Source organism: Struthio camelus, chromosome Z, assembly GCF_040807025.1.
Source record: "Struthio camelus isolate bStrCam1 chromosome Z, bStrCam1.hap1, whole genome shotgun sequence".
Taxonomy (NCBI): domain Eukaryota; kingdom Metazoa; phylum Chordata; class Aves; order Struthioniformes; family Struthionidae; genus Struthio; species Struthio camelus.
Window position 1 is genome coordinate 44,628,180 of NC_090982.1, and position 21,155 is coordinate 44,649,334.

A 21,155-nucleotide genomic window follows, 5' to 3' on the forward strand; every position below is an offset into this window, starting at 1 on the left:
TTTCTAAACATTGTAGACTTGCTGAAACAATGCACATCTTAAAATTTGTAAAATTGTATGACGACACGCAAAATTCACTGAAATAAGTCTTGGAAACAATTTTAGGGTAGTCTAGCATCCCAATTTGGAGATCCTGAAGTCCTAGACTGGAAAAATCCAATACTGTATTAAGCCAATCCATTTGGATTCTTGAAAGAGAGGGAATTTAATCTGCTTTATGCATGCCTCTTGACAGACATTTTAAGCGGCAGCTTTAATCCACAGTAATTTAGATTTGGAAGGTAAATTTTTCTCAGAGAATAAAGCTGAAGAAGCCATCCAAATCTGGCCTTCAGACTTGTGGCACATATAGTATAGGAAAAGCCATTTTTTTAATATAGATACAGATATATGTGTGTGTGTGTGTGTGTGCGCGCATTTTCTTTATATGTACTACACACAGAGGCATCTCTTTCTGCTTCTGTAAATGTAATTCCTCTACTTAAAATCTCTACTGCTTTCCATTCTTTTCATGCACTAACTTCAATTTTTTCCTACCCTACAGCACGCTAATTTCAACCTATTTATTTGCTTGTTTCCTTCCACACACAGTCCCTTTCCCTGCATTCAGGGCTCCCCCCTTGTCTGCACCTTTTGGGAGTTCTATATTTTATAATGGAAAGCTACAAACAGACACTCCAGCTAACGTTACCTCCATTTTGTGCACACGTAACGCTGCGGGGCAGAAATTACAACATTATAACGCTGTTTTAAGGCCAAACGTAACTTAATACTATGTCAAGCTAATACGCCTTGCTTCGCAGGGGAAAGGGCTCAGCAGCACCACAATGACCATACGTCTGACTGCTGATGCCAAAGGTAGTATAAACCCCAGCGGTTCAGGAAGTCAACTGTGTTACAGATTTGCCCTTTTTCTCCTCTCTTTTCATGCTGTTCATGTATTTTGAGTATACTCCCTATTGTGTATCAAGCTTCCTCTCTAATTTTTCAGTAACTTCAGAATATACTGCAAGAATGTAAAAGGTTGCTTCAAAAGACAAAAGTATATCCAATTTCCACCAACAACAGGGAGAGTGCAGCTAAGGAGGTTTAGGTTAGACATTAACAAAATTTAATGGTAGAAAGAGTGAAAAATTGACAGATACTGCTTATCATTAGTTTTTACTAATAGGTTAGACAGCTGTCATGTGCTGGCAAGAACACTTCTGAGAGAATTAATGCTTTATTGGGGAGCAGAGATGTATTAGATGACCTCCTCAATGTCCCTTAACATTTCCTATTTTCTAAGAATATTCAATTCAATTTTTTTGGTTACAATGACCATTTCGTATTTTTTCTCTGTGATTCTATGTCATATTATCTGAACTATTATAGAGAGAATGAACAGACATTTATCATCATGACGGGCTTGCATAACATTTTTTTTTTTTAATTTCTTAGCAATGGCATCAGTTTTGAGGATTCACACTTTGGAAAAGTATTCCAAGGTCTACTCTTAAAAGGGCTAGTTTTCATAACGGATTATACACATCAGCATCACAAGGTTTTTAGACCTCAAGTAATTTCTGGCAATCAAATTTTCTTATTGTAATAATTCCGTTAATGAAGCATCAGCAATCAAAAAAACAAAAAGGGATTTCTGTGCATGTATTTTAAAAGTTGAAAAAATATTTTAAATTTTTAATTCCATAAATTTAGTATGTGTGGACAGAACATTCAGCTAATATTAGTACTACTGGCAAAAACAATGAGGTTATTGTATTAGTAAAAATGTAGCATTAGCGACCTGTGGTTTGTAATCTTCGGTTACCTTGGTACCCAGATGACTTGTCAGTCTGCGAGGAACAGAGTAGTTGTTACTAGAGCTCATAACACTGGCTGTCTCATGGTCCATTCGAGCAGCAGAACCCTACGAATTAAAACAATATTTCCGTATTAAGACAGAGTCTAACTAGAACACCAACTACTGCCTGATTCAGTTTCAGCACTGGATAACAGAATCATACTTATAATGAACTGATAGCATGTTATTTCGGTTAAGACGGGTATCCTTCACCATCCCCAACACAATTTAGATGTTATGGTTAAACTGGTTTTATTACCCATTTTCCCTAAATGCAGTATCAGAAGAGTTATATTTTTCAATGCGAGTATTTTCTAATTACTATTTTCACCAAGAAAAAGAAGAGGACTTGGCAAAAAACTGAATTATGTTCACTATAAGCGGTAATTTCTCTAGAACCTATTATTGATAGCATGCTCCTACCTACAATACCAAGGCCCAGCTTATAAGCATCTTTGCTTTTTTAAACCATTGGGTACTTACATTTTTCCTTATTTTTCCCTCCATCTCTTAGCCTCTCACTCTCCTCTTTGCTTTTTTTTTAAATTAAAAAAAAATTTTTTTTTTAAATGTTCTTTCTTTTTCTCTGCTTCCCATCTGTGAAGTTTCCCTTACTATATCCCTCCCTCACAAGACGACTCCGTTCAGTTTGGGGCACTTAAAAATACATTTGAATAGTGAACACTGTAAGGGAATATTGTTGTGTTTGTTTCCTTGCTCTGCTGGGTGAGCTTGCATCTTGTCTCACAGCTGAGTTGAGTGCCTTACAATATTGAAGCTTGCCCTGTTGTCCTGTGCCTGTCTCTGCTTGTGGTGACTTTTTCCTGTACCAGCTCGCACAGGGAGAAGACAATTTCCAAGAGTCTCAATCCTTTCACGTACATCTAGGTAAATATGTTACCCAGGGTGATCAAAATAGGTGCTAATATAATAACTGTTTATCTAGAAGCATGTGTTCAATGTAACAGCCCAAATAAAAAATAAACTCCGAAAGTTAAAAGATTACCTCATATTCTACGTGTTTTTAAAACATTGCTAACTGTGAAGGAATCACAAAAGCAAACTCCTACAAAAATCATAGCTATTACTAGACCATGTCAGTGGCATTTAAAAAGCCATGCACAAAATAATGTAAACCATTTTAAAGATACAGGTCTCTTAATCTACTGATTCGCAATTTGTGGACCTAAAAATATGAGTCCGTTATGAAATTAAAAGCCATTAGTAGCTTACTGACGATGAAACCAGGGCAAAATTTTCAAAGGAAGTGCCTACACACCTAATTTAGAAAATGTGAGCACATAGGTTGAAATCAGTGATAAGAACTGTACATGCTCAGTCACTTTTAGTACCAAAACACTGTTTTACTGAGGTAGTCACCAATTCTTTGTTGATCTAGTACAAAAGCTAAAAAGCGATTCATGAAGTATTAGCTTAATTTGCAAAACAACATTGTCAGCCTACCTGGACCGCTGAATATGATTTTTTCAATAAAAATATACACCACACTGAAAAACTACATAAAAGACACTCTGAAATAACTTCTATGATGTTTTAGGTGCACCAGAAACAAAAATAAACATTTCTTCCCACAGTATTTGCTATTCATGCATTTCAACATTCGAAACTTGAAGTCGAAAGTGACTACAAATAAAAGGTAGAAATAGCTTCATGTAGAGTTTGTCTAGATAGAAAAAAAATTCGAGTTATGCTGGAATATGTAAACAGACATAATTATACTCATTCCACTCTCCATCTGAATCCAGAATATTTCATCCATATTCCGGAATAAGTATTAGCATGGGATGCTAAATAGGTATAACTAAAACGCTTTAATTCACACATTATTTTATTCTAATATAGATTTCCTATGTAAACAAGCCCTTATTCTCTCTGTTGAGGCTAGGAAAAATTGAAAAGTGTAAAGCTTAGAATGAAAACTATATTGGCCTTTCTAAATTATTTCTTTTAATAATCTGTAGTGCTACGAATATGGGAAAGCAACATGAGATTTTTACACTAACTGATCACATTACCTCGTCCTCAAACAACGCGCAGAGGATTACAGGTTCTGTACATGCCTGAAATTCTCCACTGTTAAATTCAGTACGTTCATTTTATCCAAGCAAGTAAAAACGACCCAAGTTTGCAGCACTAGCTCTTACAGGCCTTCATAGCATAGACAGAAATAGCATACTTTTCCAATTGCTTCCCCCAGAACTGCACCAACTGTGATCCAGATAACTATTTCCTTCAGTGCCATCATTTGGCCTTACTACTTGGAAGATGCCAGGAGGCCCGAATGAAATGTAATTATCTTTCTTACTGGCTCCTAAAGACTGATCTGAAAGAACTAGTATCAGAGAAGTGTAACCATTCATCCGAGAAACTGAAAAATAACAGAGAGATGTAACACGGACCCTTCTTGTGTAGACCCTTCTCTTTCCAAACTTTCTCCTGTCCTACTTCATTTGTGTTCTCCTTTTATACCTTTCTGTCTTTCACTGTTAAGATGACACAGAAAAGGACATGACTGAATCCTGAAAACCCTTGTCTTCAGTTGGCAAATTTTCAATTAATGTTGTTCACACGGCTACAAAACCAATTAGCTCCAAATTATTCAGTTAAAACTTTCTACCCTCTGCTTAAAACTGATTGCTCAAAAAAATTAAAATATACCGAGCTGAGTTATCCAAAATAAACGCTATGCCCAATCCATTAAGCCTATTCTCTCTGGACTTGCACTAAAAGTGAATAATCCCCAGATGTCTCCCAGAACACAGATTCAGAGCCCTGGATCTGGCAACCTCCAGGAGAAAAGAATACAAATACTTTAAACGTTTTTATGATGCAAAATTCAAAACTGCTTAAATCCTAAACATAAAACTGCGAATGAATAAATGAATCCTCCACTTGCATAAGTCTGCCAAGACACATGACAATCCCTTCTTCCATGTAAAATAACTGTTGTCCAAAATAACTCCTGATTCATACAATGAAGACAGAAAATACAGCCACAATACATCAATTATTTAAATACATTATGCTTTCAACCCCAAAGCAGCGCTGAACTATTTTTTTCCCCAAACAATAAAGCTGTCATAAGAATTAGAGCGAGAGCCTCCAGCAAATGCTCGGATATAACAGAGGGAACCTAATTCCAAATGGTTATCAAATATATTTCAAAAGTAAAACCGTAGGCCATTCCTTATGTTTAATCAAATGAAATATTCAAGCCAAACTGCACTATATATACCCTTTCTGATAAATCTTCCCATATGAGAAGCTTTCAGAAGGATTTAAATAATTCTGCTTCCCTAAAGTAGCAGAAATACTTTACATATGAATTCAATTATCAAAATTTATAGCGTGAAGTTTTCAGAACCCAAATTACTAATGCGAGTATCTCAGCTGCAGTTGGAAATTATGAAAGGAATGAACATTACCACATGGTAAATAAACCAAAGTATTTTTAGCCCAAAAAGGAAGACCCAAACTTGGATAAATATTAATTTTAAGGAGTAAGTAAAGAAGAACTTAATGTAGTCCTCTAAGTACCCTGCTAAGGTATTTCACTATTAAAGGAACAACAAAGAAAGATTATTTAAAAGTAATTTGATTACCCTTCAGCACACTTCCAGGAGATTATCTCATTGATACTACCATTTCAAATAGTATCTAAAATAGTATTACAGAAATATTAATGATAAACTTACTATTTGGTTCCTTTCTTTTTTAAATCACTGATATTTCAGTGATAATATCTAAAGTGAAATTTTGAAAAATTTCCCATAATTAAATCACATTCCTAATATTAAAGTTTACTTATTATAAAATACATTTTCTCTAGTCGTTCTTCTTATCTCCTTTTTTGTATTAGGCTCATTACTCACTGAAACAAAAGAAAACTGCTCCCTGCATTATGGAATATTTACACTTCATCCTCTTAAAACACTTATTTCTAATAAATATAGGAAATTGCTCACTTCCAATGGAATGAAGAAAAATGTCAATGTTTTAAAAATGAACAGGTATACAAATACAATAAAGTATATACCGAAATGTAAGCATTGCACATTTCAAGTATGTAATTATACTATCAAAAACCAAAATAGCTGATTTACCTGACCAGTGCCAGTAGTTGCCGTGCTGGTTTCCGCTGCTCCTTGACCTTCATTCTGCCTCTCTGTATCATGTGAACCTGCATCATGCTTGCTTTGAGGTGTCCTCTGTTAATACAAGAGTTTATGAAATTATATGCAGAAACGAAGTGCACGTTACCATTCAAAGCTCTCTAAAAGTGTAAATGCATCAGTGCTGTATCTTCTCAAAGCCATTGAACAGCGCTTACTATTTCATAGCTGTTAATTATTGAGGCTAAGGGCTGAGACTGAGCATCTTAGAAAAACTGCGAGATGAAAGTGAGGCACGTCCTCGGAGGATTATAGCCCTGCAAGACAAAGGATTTGCAGGGAGACACAGCAACACCCTTCTCCACCAGCTGTGCTCACATCGCTATCAGAAATGTAACAGAACTGGAGCAAACAGCTGTCTTCTCTGCAACGTCACATGGTCTATGCATTTACTGGAGACTAGCGCTAGCACAGTCAAATTAAGCTTCACGTTCAAACACAAACGCTTTGCGGGTGACAGAAGGATATACACACACTAAAAATCCTTCTACATCTTAATGACAAACAGCGCAGGAGTAACCACTTTGCCACAAATAAAATTTAAACAATCTGCTATCGATCAACCTCATCATATTGCCAAAACGAATGCAAATGATACAGCAACCTGGTACAGCCACGTTACAGTTCCTGAAGGCGATCCAATTTTCTGTACAAGCACAGGAAAACTAAACTGTTGTCACTACCACTCAGATCAAACAGGGAGCGCGCAAACGGAGACGGTTAATTCCCCGACAACATAAGCAAAGCTCCTCCCCCACATCTTCTGTCCCTCTCCTCCCCTTCGCATCAACCTTGCCTTTACTACACGCTATTTGTAAAAGCAGCAGCAGCTTCCTATTCACAACCCCTCCTGCAATATACCAGGGCGAAAAATAGTCAACATAACACCCAATTTCACGTGCAACTCCAAAGCAATTCTTACCAGATACTACCAGGGCTTATCTCCCCTTAAACGCACCCCGTGCGCTCGCAACGCCTACAAACACACACCGCCTTCTCCGCCACATGAGTCATCAGCAGGGCTCCAGCGTGAAACACCTTCAAGTTCACAGCACAGATTTTCACACTTTAGCTACTGGCATCGTTTGAAGGGAGAAGTGCAAAGCTGTTCTCTTTGCGCAGACCAATCCACGGAGTCAACTATAACATGCAGCCAGCAGGTAACTGGCATTTATTGAAGCTGATTCTTTCTTTATAAACACATACACATATATGTATGATTTTAAAAATATCTATCTATAACTTATTATTGTAAATAAACTAACATTCGCCTCTGACAGACTGTGGGTTAGCGGTTATAAAAGTATAACCGCAACAGGGATGCCTCCTCTTTGCATCATCTCTTAACACCAAAGGTAGGACCTGTGGATTAAAACGTGTAAGCTACCAGCCGCATCAGCCAAAGAACCACAGTATGTTAAACTACAGCAGATGTGGTCATCTCTGCATGTGGTACAGCAGCTAGAGACCGGCACACAGGTCCACTGTGCTCAACCGAACCGTGTACTTTGGGTCGTGATTTCTGAAGAACTGTGAAGCAAAGTGAATTGTGTTATTTCAGCAGCCGGTTTCTCGTGCGTACCTTGTCTGAGAGCGCCTTACAGAAGTGCTCATTACATTGTCCATGAAATGGATGAATAACAAAATCCCATTTACGCACTACGTGATGGCTGTAAAAGCGTGCAAGAAATATTAACACTGGTTTCTGAGAAGCCTTGGCTCAGAGGCTATAAGCTCAAGTGATGTATATAGTTCATACTTTAGTATACCTTTTCTTCTAAGAAAGCTCTTTTTTTTATCCCCCTTCCCTGAACTTGCTCCTTGAAAGCTCCAGGCTAGATGCAGGCAGGAAAACTGCTTCTCGTGATTTATCTGCAAGGGCTTGGTAAAACTGAAAGACTGCAAATCTTAATACAGTTTCCCTTTCTCTCTGCTTTGTGAAGACACCTCGTCTGCAGCTGTTCATTTAAACTCTAAGAGCGTTCACCCTCAGGAGGCATCAGCTGGGTTCACAGGCTTCTGTCATTTCTGAATTCTGGTATCACACTACTAAAGTAACTTTACGTTTTGAAGTTACTGAGGATGCCCATTCACTTTTGTAGCAAAATGGTGAAAGACGGCCAAGTTCCTATTACAGGAAGACAGAGAAGCCCCCTCTCGCTTGTCACTATACTCTAAATGCTTCTAAAGTGAACAGTAGCTAGCTATCACTTATCAATTCTTAATTTCCCCGTATTTACTAGTAGAAAAAAGACAAATCTCTGGGTAATTTGTGAAGCTTGCAAGAATAGTATGCCTTCATCCTAGTTGCTGAGATAACCTATTACACATAATTTTGCTGAGTGCTTTGAGAAAATGAGTTGCAAAAGTAGCCTCTTCTGTATTTATTAGGAATAATGACTTTTTTAGGCATAAGACACTAACTCTCTCACAATACTCATCTATCACATTAATTTCTGCGCATTAAAAACTACAGATACATTATTATTTTCTAGATATCAAAGAAAGTTTATTTTACCATAATGGCATAGCAGATCCAAAAGCTACAGACATACAAGTATACGTAAGAACGTAAAACCAAGAACGATACAACCAACAAAGACAAGCAACCATGAGACTGAAACTATTTTATTACAATTCAACCATAAAAGAAAAAAAAAATCTAGTGAGTCAAATCCTTAACAGAACTCCTAATCATCAAAGTGCTTTGTAAAAATAGCTTAAAAGCTTGCTGAGCATAATTTCTGCACATAATAAAACCTTTACGTTTTATCTACAGCACCACTGTCTAATGGAAACACGTATTTCAAATGATGGATACTATGACAGAAGGGCCTGTGCCACCGTAACAAATTAAAAACACCATAAAATACTTGCAAAGAAGTGGCTTTTTTTTCCTTTTAAATGCAATTTCAGATTTGTACCTGACAGCCAGCATTCTATTTTTGGAGGGTCTAACTCTAAAGTGGGTTGCAAATCCGTAAATCTCATGAAATATATAATAGAAGTCTCATGAAATTGGAAGGTAACATCACTCACAGGCAAATTATCACAATTTTCTAATTTATAGGTATTTGTAACTTTGCCAAGCATTAAAAATGTGCTAAAAGGTGTGCTACAATTTTCTCTGCTTCTTTATCTCCCAAAGTTATTTGACAGGGTACAGTACTATACTCGGGTCATATACTACAACATATATTGCGCTTAGATTCTACGACGACTGCCATCACCACAGGGGACAAGGAAATCAGTGGACAAGCTATGGAATTTATTGTTGTTGTTATTAATTCTTTACAAACATAAAGAGCACAGTCAAGTCGGGTATCACTACATCAGGCACAGCATAAGAATATAGCAAATGCCTCAGGTTCCCGTTTGTCAGTTACACAGACTTTGAAATTTGACTGCTACTACCTTTTTTCTTGCCACCGGGCAACTTCTGTACAGAACAGAAAGCACTGGTGACAGAGCAGTCAATTATTTAAGGCTATTCAGACTAAGTGCATACCTCTTATACAATGTCACATATATTTAACTAATTCTGACCGTTGGTAAAATTCTTCTCTTTAAAAAAAGAGCATGACATCTTATATTTCTTCTCTGCCAATAAACTGACCTCTGCCTAAGACCGCGTACTTCCTCTGTCTGCTCCTCAACTTACTCTTCCTGATTCAGCACTGCCTTACATCTTTCAAGTGCTTGTATACAGGTCCCCCACCAGACTGCCCTTCAAAACATAACCCCATCCCTTTTCTGAAACTTGTCAACAGACTTGTCTTTTGATGCATAATATTTACTCTTTTCTGCCAAACATGTTATTTGCAGAGCTGCATCCACGCTACTACTGGATTGCAGTTAGGGGCTGTCAATGGAGCGGATAACGAATGAGGTGGTGTTTGCTGCCCAACTTTTCTCAAAATTTATAGTAAATAAATACAAATCAGATCACTAAAAATAAATTGTACATTTTTTGTTCAGAAGCATTTTGATAGCTTTCATAACACATTTTTTGAAAATACCCTCAGCTTAGTTCTAAAACAATACTAATGATATCCGTCCAACAACAAGCTAGACATTCTATGCGGAGAAAACCCGTACATTAGAATGGTAAATTTTGTGCTTCCCTCATCTTGCTGAAAAGCAGAATCAATTTTGATATTGAATGAGGAAATGTAAGAAGTGAAAATTAAGTGTATCCCCATCCTGAAATAAAAAAAAGGAATGACAGGCACCCCTCTCACATGGTAAGAGTACCACCATTTTAGAAAAAAATTACAAACGTCATGCAAAGAAACCTCTTGTAAAACTGTGTGAAAATAAAATTATGCTGTAGTAACAGGACTCAATGAAAGTCTATGGCAGAACATGGATAAGAACCTGACCTTCCTGGACTATTGTTCTGGGCCTAAAAGACAGCAGAGTATCCTCTCTTTTCTTTTCCCTGTCTTGTCCACCTTCTTCTGTCCTATGCCCTGAATGTAGCCAAGTCCTAACAAATTATGTGGTAAAGACTAAGTGCAATTAAGAAGTGCATCATGTTCACACAAAAGGAAGCCACACTGTTTTATACTGCTGACTTTTCAGTACTAAGCAATTTTATTATTTTTAACGTGTTTCTGTTTTATTTAAAGAATAGTATGTTGCATGCCATCTGGGAAAACAGAAATACCATCATAGGGAACCTTACCACCCCCCAATGCTCACTGGTGAGGTCTATACCAAATATCTTTAAGATCCAAAGCACTAATCACAGATATTTGCATTAAAAGAACGTCTGGTAACTCGAGGAGCCTATTATCTGAGATATGGATGCAAACTGCTCAGTAAAGAGGATGTTAAAACTTTTTGTAAGCTACTGACAAAGCCTGCGCTAGATAGCAAACAAGTGCTGTAGACCAAGAATCCTAATTTCTTTTTCTGCTGAAGAACAAAGTTGTCTCTAGACTGCAGATTTCACAATCAAGTATATTAATTCAAAAAAGGTTTATGGTTAATAGGGGAGCTCGTTACTTTGAAAACAAGCTCTAACAAGTGTGACCTGCTGCATCTGCTCAGTTACGGTAACTTGTGAAAGGAAGGGAAGATATGTAATTGTGCTCAAAAGAAGAGTCATGAAGCTTAACTTTGTAACAAAACTAGAGATCAGAACTTCTAATTGGCCCTTCCTGACATCTACCAGATTGCACCTTCCCTGTGGTTGCTATATTCCTCTGTGACAATTCCTATTCATACAACATAAAAGTCTGATTAGGAGACTGGAAGCCCAATGCTATTGTCATTTAATTCAGTTGCTTAAACGCTTAATGCAGCTGCGCAAGCCTGCTAGTCAGACTACAGGAGAATTGCGTAAGCCAACTGGGGAAACTTATTAGTATGAAAGCAAAAGTCACTTCCTCCAAAAATAAAATCTCTCTTTCACCACAGGGTGCTGACAGAAATAAATGAAAAGGTTAGGAACTAAAGTGAAGGAAGATGGGAAGAGGCCAGAGAGAAAATACTATCAATTTTTCTGATAATTCCATTCTCTAAAATGTTTAGTGACTTTTAAAAGCAGCAATCTATGGCATAAATCCAACAAAATTGCAGCTGGATCGGCTAAAGCGTCAAAACACTAGATAACTTTAATTATAAACGCTGCTGTTTACGTCACCCAATCTAGAATTATGAAATCGTTTACTTTTTACAGGGGGAAAATCTACATCCCCTTAATAATTTAAAAGTTGCCCTGAATTTTCACAGTAGTTACTTTGGGTGAAGACAAACCATAAAACATTCAGGTCCAACATACAATTTACAGTTAAGTTACAGGTACAAGAAATGGAACTGAATTTGCAATTTAATTTCCACTATGAGTGCAGTTTTTGCTAATGGCAGGCACTATTACGAACTTTGTCATTTACGGGAAATATGATCTTGTACTTGTTAATACAGAAACCAATACTTAAACACTAAAAATATGCAGGGCTTCTATAATGAAATCTGGCAGAAACTGTATTCACCTTTTTTGGTTATCTTCTCTCAACAGATAAGCAAACCAGGAGGCTGCTTATCAGAGATTCAGATTTAGAAAGAAAAGTACTACTAATTTATATAATTATTTGCTAAAACCAAGACTCAGACTTTGTGATATATTGCATTTTGGTCTTTTTTTTGAAATTACCAGTTAAATTTTTGATTGATATATCAATATTGATGAAAATATAACAGTAGCACAGAGAATAGTCAAAGTATTCCACCCTCAGTTCGTTGGTAACAGAGCAACACATTACCAAATTTTACTCCCAAGACTGTTACAGCCTACCTACATATATTGACTAATTAATGAACAGTGTCGTCACTTGCTGATGCAAATAAGGCTGTCCACAAGTTTACTCTTTTAAATAGGTGTGGTTTGTTTGTTTTTAAAAAACATACCCTAGTCAAAAGAAGGCAAGTAATCGCTTACTAACCTCTGCTTCAGCTGCTTGTGACTGCAGGAGCTGTCGTATACGAAGGATGTCCTTCTCTATTTGCTGAATCCTTGCCACTCTCACCTGAAATGAATGTATTTTCATGTTTCATTTTTAAAAACTCCTTACACTTACTGTATAGAATGATAATATGAGAAGTTCATTGCAAATATAGCTGGCTACAAAACAGAACTGCTCCATTCATGTGGTAATTGCATGAACCGCAGTAAGACACAGGCACGACTGTAACATTTTCAAAACAGAATGGGTAATTAGGTTTTTAATATAACTAAGCACTAACTTGGATACAAGATTAGATTGTCGCACAGTACAAACTCAGGTCAAGAAAAACGCTTCGGCAAACTCGCACAATTTTCTTGCTTCCGAAATTGATGTTCTGCGTAGATTTTTAATAAATTATTTCCCTTTCACGTCAATGTTAGAATTCTACTTGCCTTACACAGATTTGAGAGAGAGTTATATTTGCAGAGTGCTTTGAAGGTATAAAATGCTGTCTGACTTGTATTATTTTCAGTTATTAGGATGCTTTGGTGGATTTGCCTATGCATAGCCTCTGAATATTTTCCATTCCTAAAAAAAATCTCCAAGAATTTAGAGGGTTAGTAAAAAAAGAAAAGTGCACATTGCTTTTTTGGCTTATCTGGGATTCTATAGATATCTCTGAATTAATTTGAGTCTTTTATAGCCATATAAAAGTGGCCACCTCACTTCCCACTGCAATCGTTCTGTGGTTAGTAAACGGAATGCTGAAAAAACAAACTTTACAGGATACATGTACTCTACGTAAGTTATACTGTGCACAGGATGCATTATGACTCTGTGAAGCGAGTGAATACAGTAAGTGATACATCCTTGTACCAGCCTGATGATAAATTGGCGTTATTTGACTTGAAAATTGGGCAGAAAATAAATAGCCCAGTAATATAGCAGGATATGAACCGAACACTGAACTGATTAAATAACATTTGCCTGTATAATAGGTAGGTTAAAAATGGATGCCTAGTTAAAATAAAACAAAACAAACAAACAAAAAAATCCTGATCATGTAACCTGAATAACAGTTAGAGTGCTACACTAATAAAGGAAAGGCTTTGTGCATCTAGTGGGCACTGCAAGGATTAGCATTATGACTAGCCTTATTTAACATCTTTGTAGTCTGGAAGTGGAAATAAACTGAACTTTAGAAGAGCTGCAAATGCCAAATTATACACATGAAATAGAAACATAACGGAATCTAGAGATTTTAGAAATATGGAAGAAAACATAATCACCAAATAGAAGTAATTCTTGAAATATGCACAATAATAAGCTGCGGGAAAAACACCCTAAACATCAACATACAGCGGCGATGCAAAATTACAAAGAGTAACCTATTAACTAGATTTGGATTGGTAAAGCAAAACATCAGAAAACAAGGTCAGTAGCATTTTAAACTGAACATACAGAGCAGGAGGCAGACAAATAATCCATCCCCCTTCTCTCTTGGATCAGGAGATTCTTAAGTATGAGAAAGATGATAGAAATATATAACTGGGTAACTGTACATTGGTGAGATGATGCATAACTGACAGAACCCCTCTCTTCTTTGTCTTTAAGCACGATTTTAATTTTTCATCAAACTGAGTTTCTTTCTATGTAACTAGCAAGTTATTCCATAAAGGGATCAAGAAAAAACAAGTATGTGTATGCATATACGTACATCTATAAGTGGGGAATTTATTTTTTTTTTGCAGAAGAAAGAAATGTAAAGATTACATGGTTTGTCCAGTATCAGTGATGAAGTCTTTGAAAGGGCCAAGAATTCAATCCATATATCCCAAATTTTAGTTCAGAGATAGAAACATCAGACCCTTCTTCTTTCTGCTTATTCTTTTTTTGTATCGCAGGGGACCTGAGGAGTTCAGTCGACCACGAGGATATTTTGTACCAAACGCTGTACAAGCAGAAAAAAGAACAGGCTGACCACTGCATGAATTCCTTGGGCAACAGCAGGTTATCCATGCTTATGGAATCAATATTATATATCTATAATACTGAGTCGTCTGCAATGCCAGCCTTTATATACCTCCATTCTTGCCTTCCTCGAAATTACATTTTACATTGTGTCCAGTAGCACAAATGGTCACGGAAGAATGAAAATACAGAGCCAAAGGAAAGCTGAAAAACAAGCAAGTTCACTATACTTGCCAGATATGAACGGTTCAGTTTATGCATTTGAACATCACAGTGGAGTAATCCAGAATTTGCTCTGAGGTATTTATACGTCAATTAAGTTCTACACAGTTTTGGCATCTATACCTTGGTACAATGAAACCAGGGGGAATTACCAGCCAAACTCAATAACAGAGTGCAGGAGGATATAGTTATTTCCTCTTCCTATTTTATAATCTTATGGAAATTACAGTGTCTATTAGGATTACATATAGGTGTTATACATATGTATCGGGAATAAAATAGTTGTGGTAACTACCAACAGGATGGAAGATTATGGTTTTCTGAATTAACGTATGCCTACGGGTTCCTCCTCCCCCACCCCCAAATTAAAAAAGAACAGGTAGGGAAGTAGCTACTTTAGGGACAACTTAATTACTTTCATAGTGATATAACTACAGTCAAATTGCTTCTTGCAGAGGTTTCATTTATTCTGCTTGAGTGCACTTAAAATTTGGCCAGCAGCCTACTGTATCCATTTAGCTCACTTCACCTTCTAGCTGCAGCTTGTTAAAGAACTTGCTCAGAAGTTCTAGAGTCGCTTCAGTATTACTTTCTTTTACAACAGGGAGAACCAGGCATACACAGACAGTCTCAACTCTGTTCTGCCTTCATTTGGAACTGGCTGCACCCAAGTCGCACAGTCGCCTTGGTGCAGGGCAGCCAATAAACCTCGGTAACACAGCCATACAGCATCCTGACCAGAGCCAGTTATTACCCCGGCAGCTTAGAACAGGGAAGAGTGAACTTGGGTCTAAGCGCTTCTATATAGACAGACCCTTACACAACCATAACGCACATACCTGATAGAGCGAGCTCTACAATTAGCGTGTATGTGTTTTGCTAAAAAATACAGCCACGGACTAACCATTTTTCAGAATTTTCTCAAGAATACCTACTAAATTATTCTGCTTTAAAGCCACTTTAAATTTTAATTACAAACAGAATTAATTAGAAATATTACTTACGTAGCAAAATTTTGTGTTGAGGTAAATTCAGTGAAGAAAATAAAGCCTAAAGAGACACTTTCTGTTCAAATGACTTATTTTTGTAACACTCTAGGAAAAAGCAGGTTATTTTATCAAACTAGTTACTTAACATCCATGGAAACAGCTGGCAATAAATAATTCAAATTGTCCCTCTGCTACTGTGGGGGAATAGCTTTTATAACCAGTCAACAGCTGATAATTTCATTTATCGAGTTCCCCACAGTTACAGTCTGAGTTATACTTCCAAATGTATGTGGCATGATTTGCATACAGAACTATGCACATACTCATCATGAACACAACAGAAACCTTACTTAGAGCAAACAGTTTACAGGTATGGATGTGAATGACATTTTGCTAGCATATCTTATTTTCAAAGATTATTCCTTAATACATGCTTTCTGGTAAAGGAAACTTAATAGCAGCTGAATTTTATTGTAAACTTAAAAGCATAAAGTTAAAAACCCAACATATTGTTTTGTTACACAAACAAATTAAGCAGCTGCAAATACACATTTGTTTGAAGCTAAAATTGTAATAAACTACAGTCAAATAATGATTTTTTTTTTAACCTCTCCCAACTACTCACAAGTCGTCTTTTAAACAAGCAAAGAAAGGTGCTTTTTGTTTGAGTGGTCTTTTTCTATGTTTTGATTCCTTTATTTTGTATTTAAAAGGCTAACTGAATGCTCTAAGGTATCACTGTGTTTGCACACAGTTTAAAGATACATGAATAATTTAATGACATCACTGGAAAACTTTTTCCAATCCTTTTAATAATGAAAGAAAAACTATACCTGTGCTCGCTTCTCCATGTCCTGACAAGTACCTAGTTGTTCTTCCATTGCAGCTCTGATTTGCCTTGCCTCATACTCTAACTGCCTTCTGGTCATGTCTGTTTGCAAGGAGAACTGAAATTGAAATGCAGAGAAGGCATTTTAGCAAATGAAGTTGATGCAAACTCTGTATTTCTCTGAACAGAAGCAGAACAATTTTTTCCACATGGAACTTCATAAACAAATAAAACACGAATAATAGACCTTTAAAATACTACTACATTCTTAAAAATAAGAACACAATACTGTTCAACCCAAAGACTACCTGCAAGTCTGTCAAATGACTAAATACAATATATAAACATTGACACAGTATCATTAAAAACATGGAACATTTGGATGCTAACGTATGTCAGCACACCAACAAAAATTGTTATGTTTTCCATCTAAATCTGTACTGGCAAAAATATTCATAGGTGTCAAACTACTGCACCTAGTGATGGTGTTCATGCTACTGCTATCAATCCTATTCTTAACTATCCTGTTTAAAAAAAAAAGCATAGCTGTTGAATTCATAACCTACAGGGAAAGGTACTCCAACTTTTCAAAGCACCAGAAAGGCTGGTTTATAATATTAATGTAATTTAAAAAAATAGGTCTTTGCAATTAATGGGGAGAACAAAAAATTAACAAGAAAGTTCATTTTCAGTGCAACTCCCTCAAGCTTTATTTTAAAAGATCTCAGAATTATAGAAAAGCCTAGGCTGGCAGCAACTCCTGGACATCACCCGGTCCCACCTTCTGTTGAAAGCTGGGCTTCAGATTAGGCTATCCAGGGCCTTTTCAAGCCAAGTTTTGAATATTTCTAGCCTGGCAGATTCCACCTCTTCTCTGAGCGATCTAATCCAATGTTCAAACTGTCCTCACGGTGAAGAATTTTTTTTCTTATATTCGAACAGAATTTCCCCTGAAACAACTGGGTGCCCTCCTGTCCTGTCACCATGTGAAGAGAGCACCTCCCATCTTCTCTATAGCTACCTTTTCAGTATTAGAAGACTGTCAGTAGATCCTTCCTAGGCCTTCTCTTCTCTAGGTTGAGCAAGATAATTTTTAAGCTGAAAGTTTAACTACTACTCATATGTACACAAGTAATTTATTCAAATATGTGGAAAATAGTACTAAGCCCAGTAAACATGTTTGCTCAAAAAGAGCATTAGTTAACATCATCTTCTGATGCACATGACTACCTTCGTCTCTAACTGTTCTTACCAGATGAACACGATATGAATTTATCTATTCAATTTCTGAAAAGTCAGTGGTTTCAGATATGTAGCTATATGGGACTGGCAAGTAAAACGAAATGAATGCCATGGAAGATCAGAAGATGCATCATTTAAAGATCAGTGAGAAATGCCTTTCTGGAAGAAAATGGGACGTGACAAGCAAACACTGCAGCTGTACTTATTTTTCAAACTTCTCTCTAGTCTGCTCTCCAGCAAAAAGGTACTAGCAACTAAAGAGAACACAAACCAAAAACAATGACTGCATGAATGTGTGAAAATCAAAACTAGAAGGCCTATTCATTCTTCGCTATTAGGAACAATTATTCACAAGTATAACAAGACTGTTAAGAGTATAAATCTTTCAGGAAGAAGTTTTAGACAGCACCAAAGTACTATGTTGCACTGCCAGGTTTAAAACAGTACTATTCATACAGGTACACGGCAGAACTTTTGGCATAACCTTGGGATCATGTTATTGATGGTCACTGAGAGAAGACAGAAATTTCATTTTCTTATTTGTTCCAGAACTTTTCCTGGTATGGAAAAGGGAAAAAATCAAAGCCCACATACACTAGTCATTTGTACCACCAATAATATGCAGAAATCTTATAAAGACAGAATTAATAAGCCCTTTCTACTTGGGATAAGGATCTTAAAAGATCCTTAAAAGGCCAGAAGGAAGCCTTCAGCTGCAGACATATGAAAAGAAAGGTAAAGTATGATACATGACCCTAGAGCCAACTGTATGATGGAGAACACACAGAAATGAGAAGGCTATGCATTTCAAAGCACAAGATAAAAGCATAAACTGAACTGAGAGATAGAAATTTGAAACCATGACGAAATTATGATGAGGTTAAAAAGCTTGGAAAATTCTTAGAAAATTCAATTATGGCTGATGTATCTTTTCATTTTTCCTAGAAGTCAACTCTTCACGGTTTTTGGACAATTACTGTTTGCAAATAAACACGTTTCCAACAGCAAGTTCTCCCAGAAGACTTCAGCAAGGTCAAGTCAGAAAGCCAGCAAGAGATATAATAGTCTATAAATACGAAAAATGCTACTAAAAAGAAAGGGATAATCTGTCCTTCCTCTGTGGATAGAAAAAGAAGTAATGGGCATAAATTACCACAAAAGAGATTTAGCACATCTGTTAAGCAAAACACTATAATAATAAGAGTTAAAGTTAATTGATTTTCTGTGAAGCTGGGGAGACTTCATCTTAAAAGCTACAGTGTATTTAGTGTGACACAGATACACCTGACTGCCTTTGGGAACAGACTGCATTTCCTCAAGGTCTATTTCAGTCTTCCCCGCCTTCCCCTGGTTTTCTGATCAACATGGCTGTGACTTAGTTTTAGATTTACTGAATGGCAACTGTTTTACCCCAGTCACTGAAGTGTTTTCATACTGTATTTCCATTTCCAGGAAGCTGACTAGCTCTCACAGCTAGTCAGCATAAATACAGCTAATCTGGTTCCTGTCCAGATATGCCTCTATAAGGATGGGCAACCAAGCCTTCACAGAACTGCACGTACTAAGGAAACGCACTGTAAGTACATGCACGTTGCTAAGGTCTGAAAGTAGGAAAACCTGTATTATCTGGGATATCAAAGATTTTCATTATCCTAGATAATGCTGATGACTATAACTAGTTTGGAGATGCCAAGGTAAAAGCTTGGAGGGTCATTAGACTCTGCATAGCCTATAGCACCATTTTACTCACTGTTCTGAATTAAGAGCTCCTGCGTAAATTGTCTCCTAGGCTAATATCGCTCACAAAACTAGAAGAGAAATAATGGAACTGATAGAGAAAAGGCCTTTGGGAGATACTGTTAAAGAAGAAACCTACCGACATGTAAATCTTTTGTCATAACGACTTTTCCAGTGCTCCTGTCTAGCACTGACATTCATACCGATAGGTACAAATTTAAACTAGTAAAATAGTATCTGAAAATCGGGGAACTGCAAAGGAAAAATGCATTACTTTGACTTAGTTAACTTTACATAGTGAATAAAACTGCTTTACATATGAAAACGATAGTAGAGAACTTCCCCAAATTCATAAAATACACACAGCATCTAAACAGAGATCACAGCACTAGATACAGAATGAGCATGCTGAAATTGCTTACGTTTTCAGTAAGGGGGAGGCTATCAATCCTTTTAGTAAGGTTTTGAAGCTGAGCGTAATACCAATCTTTTTCTTTCTCTTCCTTCTCAAGCTCCGCAAGCAACAGAGATCTATTAAAAACAGAAGCAGGAAATGTCTCACTAGTAAGTCTTCATTACCAATATAAGAACAGCAACAAGCATTGATATCAATACCAAAGGTCATATAAGAAAAGAGGTTTGTTGAAGGGGGCACTAAAGGAGAAGTTTGAGCAGGGGTTCTGTTCCCTGGCCCTAGCTGAACAAACTACCCACTACACTGTGCTATGCAAGTCAGTGTGACTTTTCGTGCATCAGGTCCACCTCTATAGAAGAGATGATAGCTACCCCTCATTACAAAATCACTTGGAAGTCTGCAGCTGAGAGGCATTTTGTGAAAGCTATGTTCAGGTATTCGCCCTGTGCTAACTTGCATCCTGCTACTTTATGACAATATGCTTTGTATAATGTAGCAAACTACAACTGCTATGTAAGAAAAGGCTTGGATTTTGTGGTAAATACATCTCACAATACCATTACTAAATTCCATTATCTTTGCTGCCTCTGTAGTGCCTTCTCACTAACTCTGCCACCCATGCCAAAACAATGCATAAAACAAACAAGTTATTTGCATGATTATTAAAAACATTTTAAAAGAGTACCTTCCATCAAATCTTATAGGCAGGATACATTTACAGCTGCTTAATACGTTTTAAATATGTAACATAAGCACGTTGCAGACCCAAGTAGTATGTGCTAAAGGCATCAGAACATCAATATAAGGAATTGAAGATGTTTATATGCAAACTCTGAGAACATATCTATTAAAATAGCATTACATACTGCTTTATCAACCCTTTATAATAAACCACATTTATACAGTTGTAAAATTTATCAATACAGTTACTTACTATTTATTGTTATCACATTTTTCCTTCTAAAATACATTTTAAAATGTTACGGTCAAAATCCTGCTAGTACATGTATACAGACAAGTCAGTTCCTAAGTTTTTTAGTTTCTTACAAGTGCTTTCTGCGAGCACTTCTCTCCCTTCTGACACTTTAATATCGCTCATTAACATCAGAGGAAATGCTAAAATCATATTAGATTACAGATGATATAAAGGCAGGTGTACTTCATTAAAAAAATTAAACGAGCATACCATTCATAAACAAAATTGGACTGATAATGCTGAAGACCGAACTCAAACACTCAGCCATAATACCGGAAGCTGCATA

At 36.6% G+C, this 21,155-nt stretch overlaps 1 protein-coding gene across 4 annotated transcripts in view; it reads right to left on the bottom strand.

Annotated features, from left to right (window-relative positions):
• The window catches only part of LOC138064543 (adenomatous polyposis coli protein-like), a 103,903-nt gene that overhangs the window by 22,037 nt on the left and 60,711 nt on the right, over positions 1-21,155 (bottom strand). For 2 of the 4 annotated variants that reach the window (XM_068927561.1, XM_068927562.1), the window contains exons 5-9: positions 19,901-20,009; positions 16,504-16,617; positions 12,486-12,569; positions 5,968-6,072; positions 1,811-1,909 (exon numbers count right to left, since the gene is read on the bottom strand). In XM_068927561.1, coding sequence (XP_068783662.1) covers positions 1,811-1,909; positions 5,968-6,072; positions 12,486-12,569; positions 16,504-16,617; positions 19,901-20,009 — 511 coding nt within the window. Of the gene's footprint in view, positions 1-1,786; positions 1,910-5,967; positions 6,073-12,485; positions 12,570-16,503; positions 16,618-19,900; positions 20,010-21,155 lie in introns of all 4 variants that reach the window. The other 2 variants (XM_068927559.1, XM_068927560.1) reach the window with 1 other exon arrangement.